Raw genomic sequence first — 18,248 nt, 5'->3', positions numbered from 1 at the left:
TAGTGTAAGAAGGCAGGATATCGCCTACCTTTGGTGGGTAAGGTAAACCTGGGAAGGGCCTTGAAGGCTCTGGGTTTCTGGTAATGTTCTGTTTCTTGGTTAAGTGGTGGTTTCACAGGTATGTTCACTTAGTAAAAACATCTTCTGTAAGGAAGTGATATAGAAAAGTGTGTGTTTGTGTTTATATCTGTACATAATAAGTATGTGTGTGAGTGTAGTGGTGGTTGTAAACATGTCTGCTGGCCGGGCGCGGTGGCTCACACCTGTAATCCCAGCACTTTGGGAAGCCAAGGCGGGTGGATGGCCTGAGGTCGGGAGTTCGAGACCAGCCTGGCCAACATGGTGAAACCCCATCTCAACTAAAAATACAAAAATTAGCTGGGCATGGTGGTGGCCACCTGTAATCCCAACTACTTGGGAAGCCAAGGCAAGAGAATCGCTTGAACCCAGGAGGCGGAGCTTGCAGCGAGCCGAGATCGCACCATTGCACTCCAGCCTGGGCTACAGAGCAAGACTCCGTGCCCCACCCCCCCACCAAAAAAAAACACACACACACCATGTCTGCCACTTCTGTGACAGTCCTCAAACCAAAAAAAAAAAATAAGAAGTCTAACTTCCTGCTTTGAAAATGGGACAGCCCTAAGTGACTTGTTTCCAACAAATAGAAATACTTTGTGATTTCTGAAGCTAGGTCATAAAAGTAGACAGCTTGTGCCTGGCATATGCCCATATGCCCGCCCTCTCTCCCTGCATTTCCCCATATGCTTTTGGAGTCTGGAGTTGCCAGGTAAGAGGGCATCTGTTACCTTGACAGCTATGCTGGACACACCAGGTAGAGAGACCACATAAGGATAGAAAGCCCCAGGCATCACAGCTGTTATAGTCCCAAGCTTTACATATTTCCTCAGGCCTGGTACCAGACATGTGGGTGGAGGAAGCCATTGGAATGATCCAGCCTGACCAATGTGTGACTGTCACTAGAGAAATGCCAAGTAAGGAATGCCTGGCTGAGCTCAGTTAATCCTCAGGACTGAAAGACAATAATGATAAATGGGTCTGGTGTGGTGGCTCGTGCCTATAATCTCAGCACTTCGAGAGGCTGAGGCAGGAGAATCACTTGAAACCAGGAGTTCAAGACCGGCCTGGACAACAAAGTGAGGTCTTTTCTCTACAAAAAATCATTTAAAAATTAGCAGGGCATAGTGGCACACCCCTATAGTCTCAGCTTCTCCAAAAGCTGAGTGAGGTAGGAGGATTTCTTGAGCTCAGGAGGTCGGGCCTGCAGCGAGCTGTGATTGCACCACTGCACTCACTCTCACCTGGGTGACAGAGCATGACTTGGTCTTCACTAATAATTACAACAGCAATAGTAATAATAATAAATGACTTACTGTTTTAAGCCACTCAGTTGGAGTGGCTTGTTATAGATAAGCAAGTACATGGTTTATTTATGTATGTGTTTATACATAAAATCAATACAGTAGATGTAGGAGTGAATAGAAGCATGGAGAGATGTTCAGTAGTTATTACAAATTTAAGGGCATTAAATGATTATGATTGTCAACTGTTATCTTTGTATTGTTTCTTTTCATCTTAATTCATTAAATGATTATGATTGTCAACTGTTAACTTTGTATTGTTTCTCTTCATCTTAATTCCTTTTCCTTAATAATTTAATTCATTTATTCAGCAACTGATTATTGAATACTTATTATATTGTAAAGGTTGGTTTTATAGTGATTTCTCTATCCTTGAGTAGCTTTACGGGTAAGGAGTGCAGTGGCGTGATCTTGGCTCACTGCAGCCTCCACCTCCCAGTTCAAGCAATTCTCCTGTCTCAGCCTCCCGGGTAGCTGGGATTACAGGCATCCGCCACTACGCCCAGCTAATTTTTGTATTTTTAGTAGAGACAGGTTTCACCATGTTGGCCAGGCTGGTCTCCAATGCCTGACCTCAAGTGATCTACCCGCCTAGGTCTCCCAAAGTTCTGGGATTACCGGTATGAGCCACCATGCCTGGCCAAATATTAAAAAGATGAATAATACATGAATATGTAATTCCAGTAGTACTTCAGGAAGGACTTCATTAGATAATATCGGGAATACAATTCTGAGGAAGTGACTTTTACTCTGAGACTTAGAAGAAATGAAGCCCGCTATACAAAAAATCTAGGCAAAAAGATTCTTAGCACATGGAAGAAGCTATGAAGCTCTAACATAGGAAAAGGCTTTGGCATGTCCTAGTTGTTGACAGATTAATTTGGTTATAGCTTAATGAATAAAAAGGAATTAGACTAAAAATGAGATTATATTGGTTAGCAGAAGCCCTTTATTCTCATGCCAAGGAGCTGAAGTTTTAAAATTTCCATGGGAAGCTGTATTTGTATGTATGTAGGTTAAGCTGCTTGTGACAGAGATCCAGAACAATAGTGATTGAAACCATATAGATGTTTAAATTAATTTTCTTTTTTTGATACAATGTCTATAACCCAGGCATATAAATTTAATTTTCTCTTGCATTAAAATCCAAGCTGGAAAGGTATCTACTCTGCAAAACCATTATTTGATAGACATGACAGCAAATCAATATTGACATCCGCTTTGTTGAGGAAGAGGGAAAACAAGCAATATAGGGCGTGGGCCACCTGGCTCTTAAGGAAAGAACTGAGACGGTATTACATAATATCTCTGTATTTCTTTAGGCAGAACCCAGTTGCATGGCATTCTCAGCTGTAAAGGAGTTTGGGAAATGCAGAGTTTATATTGGCAGCTTTATTCTCAAATAAAAAGCCATGGGTTCAATTGATATTTTTTTAAAAGGGAAAAAAATAGATATTTGGCAACAGCTGACAATCTGCCGCATAAACCTTTGGCCTGATAGTGTTAAACATATGGACTCTGACTCAGTTGACCTCATTCTAAGACCAACTCTCTTAGATTCTGATTGAGTTGATTTACAATGTTTCCTGAACATCCATAATTGCAACAAACTCTCAAGGTAATTCAGAGGCGGATCAAAATTTCAGCACCATTGAATTGACTTATTTCCCTAATTAACTACTTCATTTGAGTGCTCTCATTTCCCTGTGCTCCTTTACCCATTTAAGAGTTCTCCAAGCCTTTTATTTCTTATATGAATTATTTGCAGTTATCTCTCATTGCTACCATAGACATTTTATTTCTCTTATAGTACAAAATCAGGAGTTAAAATATATTTCTTATCTTTCAGACTTGGCGTCCAGAGATGAGCCCCAGAAGTTATCTCCAAAAAGGGATATTTATGAAACAGAATTATCCCAGTGGGTTAACATGGAAGAATTTAGAAGCCATAGTCCTGAGAGATCAATTTTCAGAGATATCTGGGAAGGCAACTGTCATTTTGAGCAACATCAGGGACAAGAGGAGGGTTATTTTAGACAACTTATGATTAACCATGAAAACATGCCCATTTTTAGCCAACATACTTTACTCACTCAAGAATTTTATGATAGAGAGAAAATCTCTGAATGTAAAAAGTGTAGAAAAATCTTCAGTTACCATTTATTTTTTAGTCACCACAAAAGAACTCATTCTAAAGAACTTTCTGAATGTAAAGAATGCACAGAAATTGTTAATACACCATGCCTTTTTAAACAACAGACAATTCAAAATGGTGACAAATGCAATGAGTGTAAAGAATGTTGGAAGGCCTTTGTTCATTGCTCACAACTTAAACATCTAAGAATTCATAATGGTGAAAAACGCTATGAATGTAACGAATGTGGGAAGGCCTTTAATTATGGCTCAGAACTTACTCTACATCAAAGAATTCACACTGGTGAGAAACCTTATGAATGTAAAGAATGTGGGAAGGCCTTTAGACAGCGATCACAGCTTACTCAACATCAGAGACTTCATACTGGTGAAAAACCCTATGAATGTAAGCAATGTGGGAAGGCTTTTATTCGTGGCTTTCAACTTACTGAACATCTGCGACTCCATACTGGTGAGAAACCTTATGAATGTAAAGAATGTGGAAAGACTTTTAGGCATCGCTCACATCTTACTATACATCAGAGAATTCATACTGGTGAGAAACCCTATGAATGTCGGGAATGTGGGAAGGCCTTTAGCTATCACTCAAGCTTCTCGCACCATCAGAAAATTCATTCTGGCAAGAAACCTTATGAATGTCATGAATGTGGGAAGGCTTTTTGTGATGGCTTACAACTAACCCTACATCAGAGGATTCATACTGGTGAGAAACCCTATGAGTGTAAGGAATGTGGGAAGACTTTTAGACAGTGTTCACACCTCAAAAGACATCAGAGAATTCATACTGGTGAGAAACCTCATGAATGCATGATATGTGGTAAGGCCTTTAGACTTCATTCACACCTTATTCAACATCAAAGAATTCATACTGGTGAGAAACCCTATGAATGTAAGGAATGTGGGAAGGCCTTTAGCTATCATTCAAGCTTCTCACACCATCAGAGAATTCATTCTGGAAAGAAACCTTATCAATGCGGGAAGGCGTTTAATCATAGATTACAACTTAACTTACATCAGACTCTTCATACTGGTGAGAAGCCAGTCAGGTTTCCTCTCCTCCCTCCCCATCCTAGTCTAGGATCATGAAATTTGTTGATGGAAATACACATTGTGTTTGTTTTATTTAAGGAAAAAGTTGGTAAGCCACCAGTTTCATTAGTATTGATTTATTTAAGCAATCCTTGAAAATCAAATGTTTTTAAGTGAGAAAATGGAAAAGTAATTAAAGTGTAAATTTTGGTCTCATTTTAATGCTGTTTCTGAGTTATTGTATTAACCATTATTGAGAATACTTTTTTTATTGAGAATAAATTTTCTAAAATTACATGTTTCACTGAAACCAGTGAAATATAGCATAAATAAAATGAGAACAATTTCCTCCCTTCCCTCAAATCTCTAAGATAACCAGTATGTGTATTTCTTCTTCCTTTATGCTCAAACAACCTGTACACATAAAGCATTTTTTGCATGTGTTTGGAGGAGCTTTTACCCCCATACGGACATTTGATAGCGTCTTGTCCTTTTCATAATAATCATGAATACTTTTCCAGCTCAGTACATAAAGATGTAACCCATTCTTTGTAAGGTTCAGAATATTTCTAGAATGGAATGTGTGTCCGTATTTTGGGCCATTACCTACTACAGACATTGAAGTTGTTTCTAATGTTCACCTAGAACTCTAATTTTACCTTATTTTGTTTCTATTGTGCAGATTCCCAACAGTGGGATTAAAGAGTATCTGGCGTATGTATTTTGACATTACATTTATTTTTTAAAACCTTCTAACTTTTTAAATAAAAGCACATATTATAAAAATTCAAAAATTACCAAAAATGTGAAAATTTATTCTCCCCTAACATCCAGTTCTGTAGCCACTCACTTTCTCTCCACAGGTGCAATGACTGCTATCAGTTTCCTTTTATTCTAATGGGAATATTTCATGTAAATTTCATAAATTATTTGGACAAAAGTAGGTTATTCATAATATGTGATTTATTACACACTCTCATCATTAGTCCACATTTGGCCTACTTCATTTTTTTTTTTTTTTGAGACATGCCCAGGCTGGAGTCCAGTGGTGCAATCTTGGCTCACTGCAACCTCCGCCACCCAGGTTAAAAATTCTCCTGCCTCAGCCTCCCGAGTAGCTGGGACTACAGGCATGCGCAGCCACTATGCCCGGCCAATAAGCTATATTTATTCTTATTTGATGTGGATGAAAATTATCAAAACTGGCCAGGCGTGGTGGCCCATGCCTGTAATCCTAGCACTTTGGGAGGCCGAGGCAGGTGGATCACGAGGTCAGGAGATCGAGACCATCCTGGCTAACACGGTGAAACCCCATCTCTACTAAAAAAAAAAAAAAATACAAAAATTAGCTGGGCGTGGTGGTGGGCGCCTGTAGTCCCAGCTACTCGGGAGGCTGAGACAGAAGAATGGCGTGAACCTGGGAGATGGATCTTGCAGTAAGCCGAGATCGCACCACCGTGCTCCAGCGTGGGTGACACAGTGAGACTCTGTCTCAAAAAGAAAAAAAAAAAAACGAAAATTGTCAAAACACAACCAATAGATAATGTTAACATGCATCCTAACATGGAATTTATTGGATTTAGTGAATAGAATGTGAGTGGAAGTCATTTTTGGTAGAACTGTTGGGAAAAGGGCTTGTGGGGTGCCTGCATAAACTGGCCATAAAAATATGGGACAATAAGTTGTGGAAAGCCACAAGAGGCCTCTGAGGAGGAAAGCCTCCTAATTGCCTTCACGTTCCCATGACCAGAGTGTGACCTGCTCTCTTACCTATAAACCCTGTGCTCAAAGAGAAAGACACTCCTTTGAAGCACTGCAATGTGGCCAGATATGCCGGGTTCTAGTTAGGCCCACTCCCCACAGCTGCTCTCTGATAAGTAAAAGAATAAATCAGTAGTTAAGTTTATGCTGCTTCAGCACAAAGAAAATTTACCTAAACCACCATTGCCCCCCTTTCACTGTTTCACCCTGAACATCTGCTTCTTAGATCTAAATGATTGTACTCGATAAATAGTGTGGAGACCAGAGCTTGGCACCTTTGCAGCCTCTGATTTGCTCTGGCCCCTTGGCTCCCACCTTTATGAACTCTTAACCTGTCTCTTCTCATTCCTTTGTCGCCACCAGACTTCAGGTACCCTACAGGTGGTGTTGAGGCTGGTCCCCAACAGAACTTTACATGTGCTTTCATATTATGACTTGGCTTTTGCTATTGGCCATGAGAAGAACATGCCACATGTAGCCATTTGCTCATCCATGAAAACCTTCCAAGAATAGTAGCACTGCTTCACTTCCACCTTCTAAATCTCATGCAAATTTCACCAACATGGTGAAACTCCATCTCTACTAAAAATACAAAAATTATCCAGGTGTGGTGGCAGGCCCCTATAATCCCAGCTACTCAGGAGGCTGACGCAGGAAAATTGCTTGAACCCAGAGGGCAGAGGTTGCAGTGAGCCGAGATTGCGCCATTTCACTCCAGCCTGGGTGAAAGAGCGAAACCCTGTCTAAAAAAATAAGGCCAGGTGTGGTGGCCCATGCCTGTAATCCCAGCACTTTGGGAGGCTGGGGCAGGTGGATCACCTGAGGTCAGCAGTTGGAGACCAGCCTGGCCAACATGGTGAAACCCCTCTCTACTAAAAATACAAAAATTAGCCTGGCATGGTGGCAAGCACCTGTAATCCCAGCTACTCAGGAGGCTGAGGCAGGAGAATCGCTTGAACTCAGGAGGCAGAGGTTGCAGTGAGCCGAGATTACACCATTGCACTCCAGCCTGGGCAACAGAGTGAGGCTTTGTCTCCAAAAAATGAATAAAAATAAAAAAATAAAATGACCATTATCAAAAAGACAAACAATAACAGATCTTGGTGAGGGCAGAGAGAGGGGAACACTTTAGTACACTGCTGGTGGGAATGTAAATTAGTATAACCACTATAGAAAAAATTATAGAGTTTCCTCAAGAAACTAAACATAGATCAACCACATAATCCAGAAATCTCACTGCTGGGTACATATCCAAAAGGAAGGAAATCAGTGTATCTAAGAGCTATCTGCACACCCATGTTTACTGCAGCACTATTAACAACGGCCAAAATATGGAATCAACCTAAGTCTCTATCAATGCATAATGGATTTATACACAATAGAATACTATTCAGCCATAAACAGAATGAAATTCCTCCATTTGCAGCAACATGGCTGGAAGTGGAGGTTAATTATGTTAAGGGAAATAAGCCAGGAACAGAAAGACAAACTTGGCATGTTCTCATGCATAAGTGGAGCTAAAAGAGTTGATCTCATGGAGGTTAGAGTAGAATGATGGTTACCAGAGGTTAGGAAGTGAGTGGCTAGGGGTGAAGAGAGGTTGGTTGATGGATATAAAAATATGGTTAGATATGGCCGAGTGCGGTGGCTTATGCTTGTAATCCCAGCACTTTGGGAGGCCAAGGTGGGTGCATCGCAAGGTCAAGAGATCGAGACCATCCTGGCCAACATGGTGAAATCCTGTCTCTACCAAAAATACAAAAATAAGCTGGGTGTGGTGGCTCGCACCTATGTAGTCCCAGCTACTCGGGAGGCTGAAGCAGGAGAATTGCTTAAACCCAGGAGGCAAAGGTTGCCGTGAGCCAAGATCACGCCACTGCACTCCAGTCTGACAACAGAGCGAGACTCTGTCTCAAAAAAATATATATATGGTTAGATAGAAGGAATAAGTTCTAGTGCTTGATAGGATAGTAGAATGACTATAGTTAACAATAATTTATTGTATATTTCAAAATAGGTAGAAGATAATATTTGAAATGTTTCTAACACAAGGAAATGATAAATGTTTGAGGTGGATACCCTAATTACCCTGATTTATTACATATTGTATGCACGTATCAAAATATCACACATATCCCATAAATATGTACAATCATTATGCATCAATAAAAACATACACTGTAATCCCAGCACTTTGGGAGGCTGAGGCTTGGGATCACTTGAGGTCAGGAGTTCAAGACCAGCCTGGCCAACATAGTGAAACCCTGTTTCTACTAAAAATACAAAAATTAGCCGGGTATGGCGGTACATGCCTGTAATCCCAGCTACTTGGGAGGCTGAGGCGGACGAATTGGTTGAACCCAGGAGGCAGAGACTGCAGTGAGCCGAGATTGTGCCACAGCACATATACAATCAGGGACTTTTAAATGGCACTGTGTTGGATTTAAGAATACCACTGAGAACCAAGGGATGGCAGAATTGGCCCCACTTAGTATTATTCCCAATGATTGCATATGCCCGGATGACTATGTATTGGCTGGTTTGTCAGCCACTGTTAGATGTGATGGAGACGCCCAACAGAGCACACACACTGAGTTCCATCTTCCATAGGTGTGCCACCCCCAGACATGAAGCCTGCCACTCCAATGGGGGGCTGATCATCTGGATGGAGTTTACAAATACGGGCAAACTGTAATGTGTTACTTGTGTTGTGAGTTGACCTGCGGAACAATGATGAGACCATGTGGCAAGGCCTGTGTGTGTGTTTAGGCTGACTACTACTGGATATGTAATTCAGAAGCCAGTCTAAAGATATCTTTGGAGACACAAATCAGGAGGTACTGCTGCTGATGAAGCAGAGCTAGGGATTTTTATTTATTAAAAAAAATTACAGACAGTACAATTCACTTTTTTGTGTGTATACTTCTATTTTTTACACATGCATAGATTTTTGTTATCTATGACCACAAGCAGGATACAAAACAATTCCAACACCTCAAAGAATTCCCTCGTGCACCCCCTCTGTATTCAGATCCCACCCCACCCCAGACACTCAGCAACATTTGATCTGTTTTCTGTTGTTGTATTTTCACCTTTTCCAGCATGTCATATAAATGGAATCACACAGTATGTAACTTTTTGGGACTGGGTTCTTTCCTTTAGCGTAATGCATTCGAGGTTCATCTATGTAGCTGCATGTTTCAGTAGCTCATTATAGTTATCGTTGAGTAGAATTCCATCTTGGGAATGTACCACAGTGTATCCATTTACACACTGAAGAACATTTGCTTGTCTCTAGTTTTTTTTTTTTAATTATAAATAATACTTACAAACAGTCATGTACAGGTTTCTGTGTGCACATAATTTTTCATTTCTCTAGGATAAATACTTATAAGTGGGATTGCTGGGTCATATTGGATGTGTAAATTTTTGAGACTGGCATATTGTTTTCCAGAGCGGCTTTACCATTTTGCCTTTCCTATTAGCAATGTATGAGAGTTCCAGTAACAAATCTGCACCTGTATTCCTGAATCTAAAACAAAAGTTAAAAAAGAAAGAGTTCCAGTTGTTCCACATTCTTGTCAGCACTTGGTATTGTCACATATCTAGGGTTTTGAAAAGCCCGATTATAGGCCGGGTGCGGTGGCTCACGCCTGTAATCCCAGCACTTTGGGAGGCCGAGGCGGGTGGATCACGAGGTCAGGAGATCGAGACCATCCTGGCTAACACAGTAAAACCCCGTCTCTACTAAAAATACAAAAAATTAGCTGGGCATGGTGGCAGGTGCCTGTAGTCCCAGCTACTCAGGAGGCTGAGGCAGGACAGTGGTGTGAACCCAGGAGGCGGAGCTTACAGTGAGCCAAGATCGAGCCACTGCCTCCAGCCTGGGCGACAGAGCGAGACCGAGACTCCGTCTCAAAAAAAAAAAAAAAAAAAAGCCCGATTATAAACTGATGAATATCTAGAACATCCCAGGTGAATGTTGTAGACTAGTGTTGGAGCCTGTGCTTTTGCTGTTGCACATTACTTGTGAAGCAGGACATGGCAAGCCTGGCTTTATTGCTAGACCAGAAACTGAGTGGAGAAATTCAAGCATTAGCTGACAAGAAATGATCACATTTGAGATGTACTGTGTACTATCTGATACTGGGGACACAGAGGGTGAGGAGATATGCTTGTTCACATACATTATCAGGAAATACACAGCAGTTATAGGAACCATGTTTATAAGATGGAGCTGATTTACAGTCAGACTGCAAAGCTCTAACATTATCTCCACGATGCCCGGATGTCTGGCTCTGACTCTTGGTTGGAATAAGGCCAGTGAGCTATATGAGGTACTGGTTAAAGTCTGATATTCCCTGGGAGACTCCCAGAGCCAATTTGTTTATGATGGCTTTTTAACTTTTTAAAACTTACATAACCAGTTAGATAGCCTGGCTTGACTATGTAATCAGTGAACAGAGAAGCATAAATATCCATGCAGTGGCTGGGCATGGTGGCTCACACCTATAATCCCAGCACTTTGGGAGGCCGAGGTGGGCAGAGGATTACCTGAGGTTAGGAGTTCGAGACCAGCCTGGCCAACATGGAGAAACCCTGTCTCTACCAAAAACACAAAAATTAGCTGGTCATGGTGGCACATGCCTGTAATCCCAGATACTTGGGGAGGCTGTGGCAGGAGAACTGCTTGAACCTGGGAGGCAGAGGTTGCAGTGGGCTGAGATCGCACCATTGCACTCCAGCCTGGGCGACAGAGCAAGACTCTGTCTCAAAAAACAAAACAATGACAACAAAAAAACCCATGTAGAGAAGTTCTGCTGTCAGCTCTCCCCAAGTCAAGTTTGATACAGATCTCAGTGCTTCAGTTCAGAGACAGTGTGCAGTCTGTGTTTGAATAAAACCACTGAGGAACGTGCAGCTAGATGATTCTGAGCCCTAATGCTTACCTTCCCTTTCTTTTGCTGAGCCACATCCTTTGCTTCTAAGTAAAAACATTTCCTCGGTATGCTCTGTGGAGTCCTGTTAGTCCTCTGAACTGATGAAATCATTTTGCATATGCCTTATGACCTTGCAGTTAGGTCTACAAAATATGAATTTGTAAAATCACTCCTATTTTGTCGTATATATTTAGGCCAAGTTGACTTAGATTCTATAAACATGTTTGCTCCTTAGAGCTGCCCAAACTTCATTGAGCAATATATAAGTTAGATGAAAAATACTCATGTACCACATGACATTTTGGTCCATGATGGACTGCATATATAATGGTGGTCTCATAAGATTATAGTACCGGCCAGGCGTGGTGGCTCATGCCTGTAATCCCAGCACTTTGGGAGGCCGAGGCAGGTGGATCACGAGGTCAGGAGATTGAGACCATCCTGGCCAACATGGTGAAACCCCGTCTCTACTAAAAATACAAAAATTAGCCGGGCTTGGTGGCGTGCACCTGTAGTCCCAGCTACTCGGGAGGCTGAGGCAGGAGAATCACTTGAACCTGGGAGGCGGAGGTTTGCAGTGAGCCAAGATCACACCACTGCACACCAGCCTGGGCGACAGAGTGAGACTCTGTCTCAAAAAAAAAAAAAAAAAGATTATAGTACCATATTTTTACTGCACCTTTTCTGTGTTTAGATAGGTTTACATATACAAATAATTACCACTGTGTTACAATTGCCCATAGTATTCAGCACAGTAACATGCAGTACAGATTTGTAGCCTAGGAGCAACAGGCTCTACCATATAGCCTAGGTGTTTAGTAGGCTGTACCATCTCGGTTTGTATCAGCACTCTGTGATGCTTGCACGATCATGACACTGCCTCATGATGCATTTCTCAGAATGTATCCCTATTAAGTGATGCAATGCTGTATTTATCAATTCATAAAGTGAAAATCTCTAAAGTGAGTGAAGTGGCTCACACCTGTAACCCCAGCATTTTAGGAGGCCAAAGAGGGAAGATTGCTTGAGGCCAGGAGTTCAATACCAGCCTGGGCAACACGAGACCCCATATGTATAAAAAATAAAAACATTAGCTGAGAGGAATGGCGCCTGCCTGTGGTCCTAGCTACTTGGGAGGCTGAGGCAGGAGAATTGCTTGAGTCCAGGAATTCAAGTCTGCAGTGAGCTATAATGGCACCACTGTACTCCAGCCTAGGTGACAGACTAAGAACCTGTCTCAAAAAAATAAAAAAAATGCAAAGAAAATTTCTGACTTCTTCAAAAGAAATCTTCAAGCAGGATTCTGGAATACAGCCCAATGCTGTTTCATGCCAAAATATAAACCACAGGACCAAATTTTCCTAAGGAGCGGCAGCTTATATGTAAATAGCTTTAGAAAACACAATTTCGGCCGGGCACAGTGGCTCACACCTGTAATCTCAGCACTTTGGGAGGCCGAGGTGGGTGGATCGCCTGAGGTCAGGCTTTGGAGACCAGCCTGGCCAACATGATGAAACCCCGTCTCTACTAAAAATGCAAAAAAATTTGCTGGGCGTGGTGGTGGGCGCCTGTAATCCCAGCTACTTGGGAGGCTGAGGCAGGAGAATTGCTTGAGGCAGAGGTTGCAATGAGCCGAAATTGCGCCATTGCACTTCAGCCTGGGAAACAAAAGTGAAAATCTGTCTCAAAAAAAAAAAAAAAAAAAAGAAAACGCAACTTTATTTAGACTTTCTTTAAAGCATTCAAAAGTAGCTCCTTCATGGACATTCATTAGATTCCACACCTTGATTTCTCTCTGCGCCTTTGTTGAGAAATGACAGCAGGGGGTCTTTTGAGGATGGATGGCATTATCCACAGCCTTTCTTTTGGGGGCTATTTTCATTTTTTGTGTGTGCAAAATTGGGACGTATATGATGAATATGATTTACTGCCAGAAAATGAGAAAGAACATATATGGACTCCTCAATTGAGTTGTAATTATTAAGGTATGTAATCGTAAGCCAAAAATGCAGCCAAATCTTCAACTGTATTTTATGGCCAGTTTTTCTTCATGCCAAAATCACCTATTAGTAACAACAATATCTTTGCTCATTGACTCTAGAATCCAAATATTTATACCTTTATGTATTTATTTATGAGACAGGGTCTCACTCGGTCACCCAGGCTGGAGTGCAGTGGTGCTATCCTGGCTCACTGCAACCTCCGCCTCCTGGGCCCAAGTGATCCTCCCACTCAGCCTCCCGAGTAGCTGGGACTACAGGCATGTGCCACCATTCCTGGCTAATTTTTTGTAGAGATGGGGTTTTGGCATGTTTCCCAGGCTGGTCTCGAACTCCTGGGCTCAAGTGATCCTCCCAACACCTCCCAAAGTGCTGGGATTACAGGCATGAGCCACCAAGCCCAGCCTTATACCTTTATTTTTATTATATGTTAATGGATACTAAAAAATTACTTTTCCCCTTTAATAAAATAATCAAGTTAAATAAAAACTTTTTTATTAAATAAAAAATAAAACTGTTTTTAGTTAAAAAGCCTGACGATTTTGTTGGCCAGGAATTTGGGAAGACCTCAGCTGGGCAGTTCTTGCTTGAGGTCTCATTTGTGGTACCAGTTGGGTGTCAGCAGGGTCCACAGTCATCTGAAGGCTTGACTGGATGTCCAAGAGGCCTCACTTACATGGTTGGCAGCTGATGCTAGCTGATGGCTGGGAGCTCAGTTGTAGCTGTTGACCAGGGGGCCTACACATAGACTTCCCAGCATTATGGTCTCGGTATGGCTAGACTTCTTTCATGAAAGAGAGCTTTCCCCAGAGTTAAAAGTCCCTGTAATCCTAGCACTTTGGGAGGCCGAGGCGAGTGGATCACATGAGGTCAGGAGTTCGAGACTAGCCTGGCCAACATGATGGAACCCTGTCTCTACTAAAAATACAAAAATTAGCCATGCGTGTGGCGCACGCCTGTAATCTCAGCTACCCGGGAGGCTGAAGCAGGAGACTTACTGGAACCTGGGAGGCAGAGGCTGCAGTGAGCCGAGATCACGCCACTGCACTCCCGCCTGGGTGACAGAGGAAGACTCTGTCTCAACAAAAAAAAAAAAAAAAAAAAAAAGTCCCAAGACCCATTTGTTTCCTTTTAATCTTCCTTTCTTTGGTATTAATTCTTTGATGGTGTAAAAGAAATGAGCAACAGTTAAAGTCATTCTTACAATCATTTCATTTGAAGAGTTCTCATCCTATGTGAATTCCCTGGTGTAGTATAATATATGAACGATGGCTATAAGCTTTTCCATATTCAGCATTTGTACTTGACCAGTAAGATACAGACCACAGGTAAAGACTGTATTCCTCCCCATGCCCTAACTTCAACACAGTCACAGGACTTTTCTCCAGTTGGAATTCTCTGATGTTGAACAAGGGAAATGCTGGATGCCTCTCCTCTAGCAGACTTTTTGCTTTCAAATAAGGCATTTACTGTGGCTAATGGCAATCTCACATTTATTACATTTGCCTGGAAGATTTGGGCTGTGGCTAAACGTCTTTCTACATATATTACATTCACATTCCCAGTTTTCACAATAACATTGATTGAGTTTCCCTGCAGCATGAATTATCTGGTTTGAACCAGCACCATACTGATAAAATTTATAGCTGTTTCCCTTCAGTATCAATTATCTCATGTGGTGAAAGTTCTGAATCGTCTGCCAGTATCTGACTGAATACACACATGCTCTAAGACCCAGCGATTCCATTCCTAAGTATATACACAAGAGAAATACATGTATGTACACCAAGACAAGTATGTTCTCAGAAGCATGATTTATTATGACCCTAAGCTGTAAACAATGTAAAAGTCCATCAACAGTAGAATGGATAAATTGTGATATAATCATATAACTGAATTCTATACTGGATAAAAATAAATAAACTTCTGACACATGCACTAATGATTAGACTCAGGGACATGATGAAGGTAATAAGCTGTATATGAAAGAATACATGATATATAATCCAATTTATAGAAAGGTTTATAATATGTAAAAACTAATTTGTAATGTTAGAAGTCAGAATCGTGGTCAACTGTGAGGAGGTAACAACTAATTTTTATTTTGTATTTGCAATGAGAAATACAGTTCATAACTCCTTCTTTTAAAGAAACTCCACTCACTGTGTAGTCCATGGACCACAGTCAGCTGGCCAACTAGTTATTACTGATGAACAAAAAGATACGTATTGAAATGGAAAATGTGATTTTAAATGTTTATAACACCTTGACAGAGGAAGTTTTTGTCTGCTGAAGCTAGTAATAAAAAAAAGTTTGGACTTTTTAATGATTTTTGTCATGTTATTTGTCTAATAATATTTGTGTGTGTGTGTGTGTGTGTGTGTATGTGTGTGTGTGTGTGTTTTACAGGCTGGCAAACAGTAGGTTACCATGTGGTATAGTACCTTAAACTGTTGGATGTTATTACACTTGCAAGCAACATCATCTACAAGGTTTACTATGACTTAACATTTTTTTACAAAAAAAGCCACATTACTTACTGAATTCCCATGGTTTCTACCTTGTGAGTTTTCTGATGGACAATGAGGTTTGACTTACAACTGAAGAACTTCCCACACTGTTTACATTCATATGGTTTCTCTCCTGTGTGAGTTTTCTGATGGCGAATGAGGTTTGATTTCCTACTGAAGGCTTTCCCACACTGAGGACACCCATTGGATTTTTCTCCTGTATGTATTCTGTGATGAACAGTGAGGATTGCCTTCTGGCGGAAGGACTTCCCACATTCATTACAAATATAGGGTTTTTCCCCCGTGTGAATTCTCTGGTGGAGAGTGAGGGTTGTCTTTTGGCAGAAGGACTTCCCACATTCATTGCAAATATAGGGTTTCTCTCCCGTGTGAGTTCTCTGATGCACAGTGAGGGTTGTCTTCTGGATAAATGCCTTCCCACACTCATTACACTGATATGGTTTCTCTCCTGTGTGAGTTCTCTGGTGATCAATGAGGTATGACTTCTTCCTAAAGGCACTTCCACACTGAGGACATTCATAGGCTTTCTCCCCCGTATGTGTTTTGTGATGTCTAGTGAGGGTGGCCTTCTGGCGGAAGGACTTCCCACAATCAATACAAATAAAGGGTTTCCCCTCTATATGTGTTTTCTCATGAAGGGTGAGGGCTGTCTTCTGACGGAAGGCCTTTCCACATTGATTGCAAACATAAGGTTTTTCACCTGTGTGAATTCGCTGATGTTCAATGAGGTATGACTTCCTTCTGAAGTTATTCCCACAGTAAGGACAGTGAAAGGGTTTCTCTTCTGTTTGAGGTCTCTGAGGCATAATAAAAACAGACTTTCTGCAGAGGAATTTCCCATATTTGTTGTAGGCAGAGGGCTTCTTTTCCATAAGATTACTTGGATGGACACTGAGGCTTGACTTTTCTATGAAGGCAATTCCATCTTTATTGTATTCAAAGGTTCTTTCTCCTCTGTGAGCTCTAGTATGTGTAAATAGCATTCCTTTCATCAGGAAGGATTTTTCACATTCATTATGGTCAAATGGTTGCTCTGGAGCTTGAACCTTCTGATGCTGAATAAGCTCCTGTTTACCACTGAGAACTCTTTCTGTTTGTTTATGGAGATTCACTGCAGGATGAATTTTCTCATGCTTGGTATTGAGGAGTGATTTCTCCCATCCAGTACTGTCAACAAACTTCTCTTTTATGGGGCTTATATTTCTAATGACTAGTTCTGAAATATTTTTCAAAACTTTTCCATCAGGTTTATATTCACATAGTATTGTTTTTGAAATATGGTTCTTGCCTAGAGTAAGTGTTTTACCATAAATATTACTTCTCTCCTTAATTAGTTTTTTGTGGTTGATGAATATGAGGGGTCTAGAATGCCTGTCTTGGTATTCTTTGAACTTCACTAAGACATCTTCAGTTTTCCCATCTTCTTCTAGAAAAGAATACAATTAACACTTTGAGTCTTCACATAAATGCTATGGATTGGGTGTACATACAGACAAACTATGGTGGGACTATCTCACTACTGTGATCTACAAAAAGGCCAGAATAAATTACCTCTTGGTAGGGAAAATGTATAAATATAAATACAAATCTTGCTACTCTGTTAAAATGAAGAAAAACTGGCATAAGCAAAAAACACTCATATCTTTGGCATGTTATAAATATAAACTGCAGTAAGAAGATATAAGAAACACAAGGATGGCTGGGCGCAGTGGCTCATGGCTGTAATCCCAACACTTTGGGAGGCCAAGGCGGGCGGATCACCTGAGGTCAGGAGTTTGAGGCCAGCCTGGCCAACATGGTGAAACCCCATCTCTACCAAAAATTCAAAATTAGCTGGTCATGGTGGTACATGTGTAATCCCAGCTACTCAGGAGGCTGAGGCAGGAGAATTGCTTGAACCCGGGAGGCAGAAGTTGTGGTGAGCCGAGATCGTGCCATTGCACTCCCACTCCAGCCTGGGCAACAAGAGCGAAACTCTGTCCCCGCTCCCCCCCCCCAAAAAAAAAGATAAGTGAGCAGAAGAGAAAGAATGATGAAAGAGGGATTCTCCTTGGAATGGAAGATTCAGAGCTGCTGAAGTGAGCCTACCAAGGGTGCTGAACAGTAGGCAATGTGACAAAAAATTATTTAGGAAGAGATGAAAAGCTATACATTTATCCCCTCATGACTAAATAAGTGTTATAAGTGCTTCCAGTTCTTTCTTTTTCACTTGCATTTAGCCCACAAATGGTAAATGAACTTTCTCAGCTCATTTCCTAGTGTTTACAGAAACATTAGTCTATAGTCTAGGCCCTAGATGTCCATATAACTGTAATTTATTTTCTCTTGAAAGCAGAGAATCTGAAAAACATATTCCCACGAGGAATTATAAAATACACCAAAAGACAAAATATATTTCCAACATGAATATAATCACTGTTTTGTATACATTATATATATATATATACACACACA

General features: G+C 41.1%; 2 protein-coding genes across 18 annotated transcripts in view; one reads left to right on the top strand and one right to left on the bottom strand.

Annotated features, from left to right (window-relative positions):
* ZNF461 (zinc finger protein 461) overlaps nucleotides 1-5,356 on the top strand; it is a 28,680-nt gene extending 23,324 nt beyond the window's left edge. For all 5 annotated transcript variants that reach the window (XM_009232514.4, XM_009232512.4, XM_024238423.3 and 2 more), the window contains one exon: nucleotides 3,229-5,356. In XM_009232514.4, the coding sequence (XP_009230789.3) occupies nucleotides 3,229-4,619 (1,391 nt within the window). In that variant the 3' untranslated portion in view covers nucleotides 4,620-5,356. The remainder of the gene's footprint in view (nucleotides 1-3,228) is intronic.
* Nucleotides 5,357-9,588: 4,232 nt separating this feature from the next.
* ZNF382 (zinc finger protein 382) overlaps nucleotides 9,589-18,248 on the bottom strand; it is a 29,649-nt gene continuing 20,989 nt past the window's right edge. For 9 of the 13 annotated variants that reach the window (XM_054538433.2, XM_054538432.2, XM_054538434.2 and 6 more), the window contains 2 exons: nucleotides 15,804-17,220; nucleotides 10,267-11,406 (listed from right to left, as the gene is read on the bottom strand). In XM_054538433.2, the coding sequence (XP_054394408.2) occupies nucleotides 11,349-11,406; nucleotides 15,804-17,220 (1,475 nt within the window). In that variant the 3' untranslated portion in view covers nucleotides 10,267-11,348. 13 annotated transcript variants of the gene reach the window in all.

The sequence above is a fragment of the Pongo abelii genome, chromosome 20, assembly GCF_028885655.2.
Source record: "Pongo abelii isolate AG06213 chromosome 20, NHGRI_mPonAbe1-v2.0_pri, whole genome shotgun sequence".
In the NCBI taxonomy this organism is placed as follows: Eukaryota; Metazoa; Chordata; class Mammalia; order Primates; family Hominidae; genus Pongo; species Pongo abelii.
Note: the sequence above shows the minus strand (reverse complement) of the source record. Positions and strands in the feature narration are given on the sequence as shown.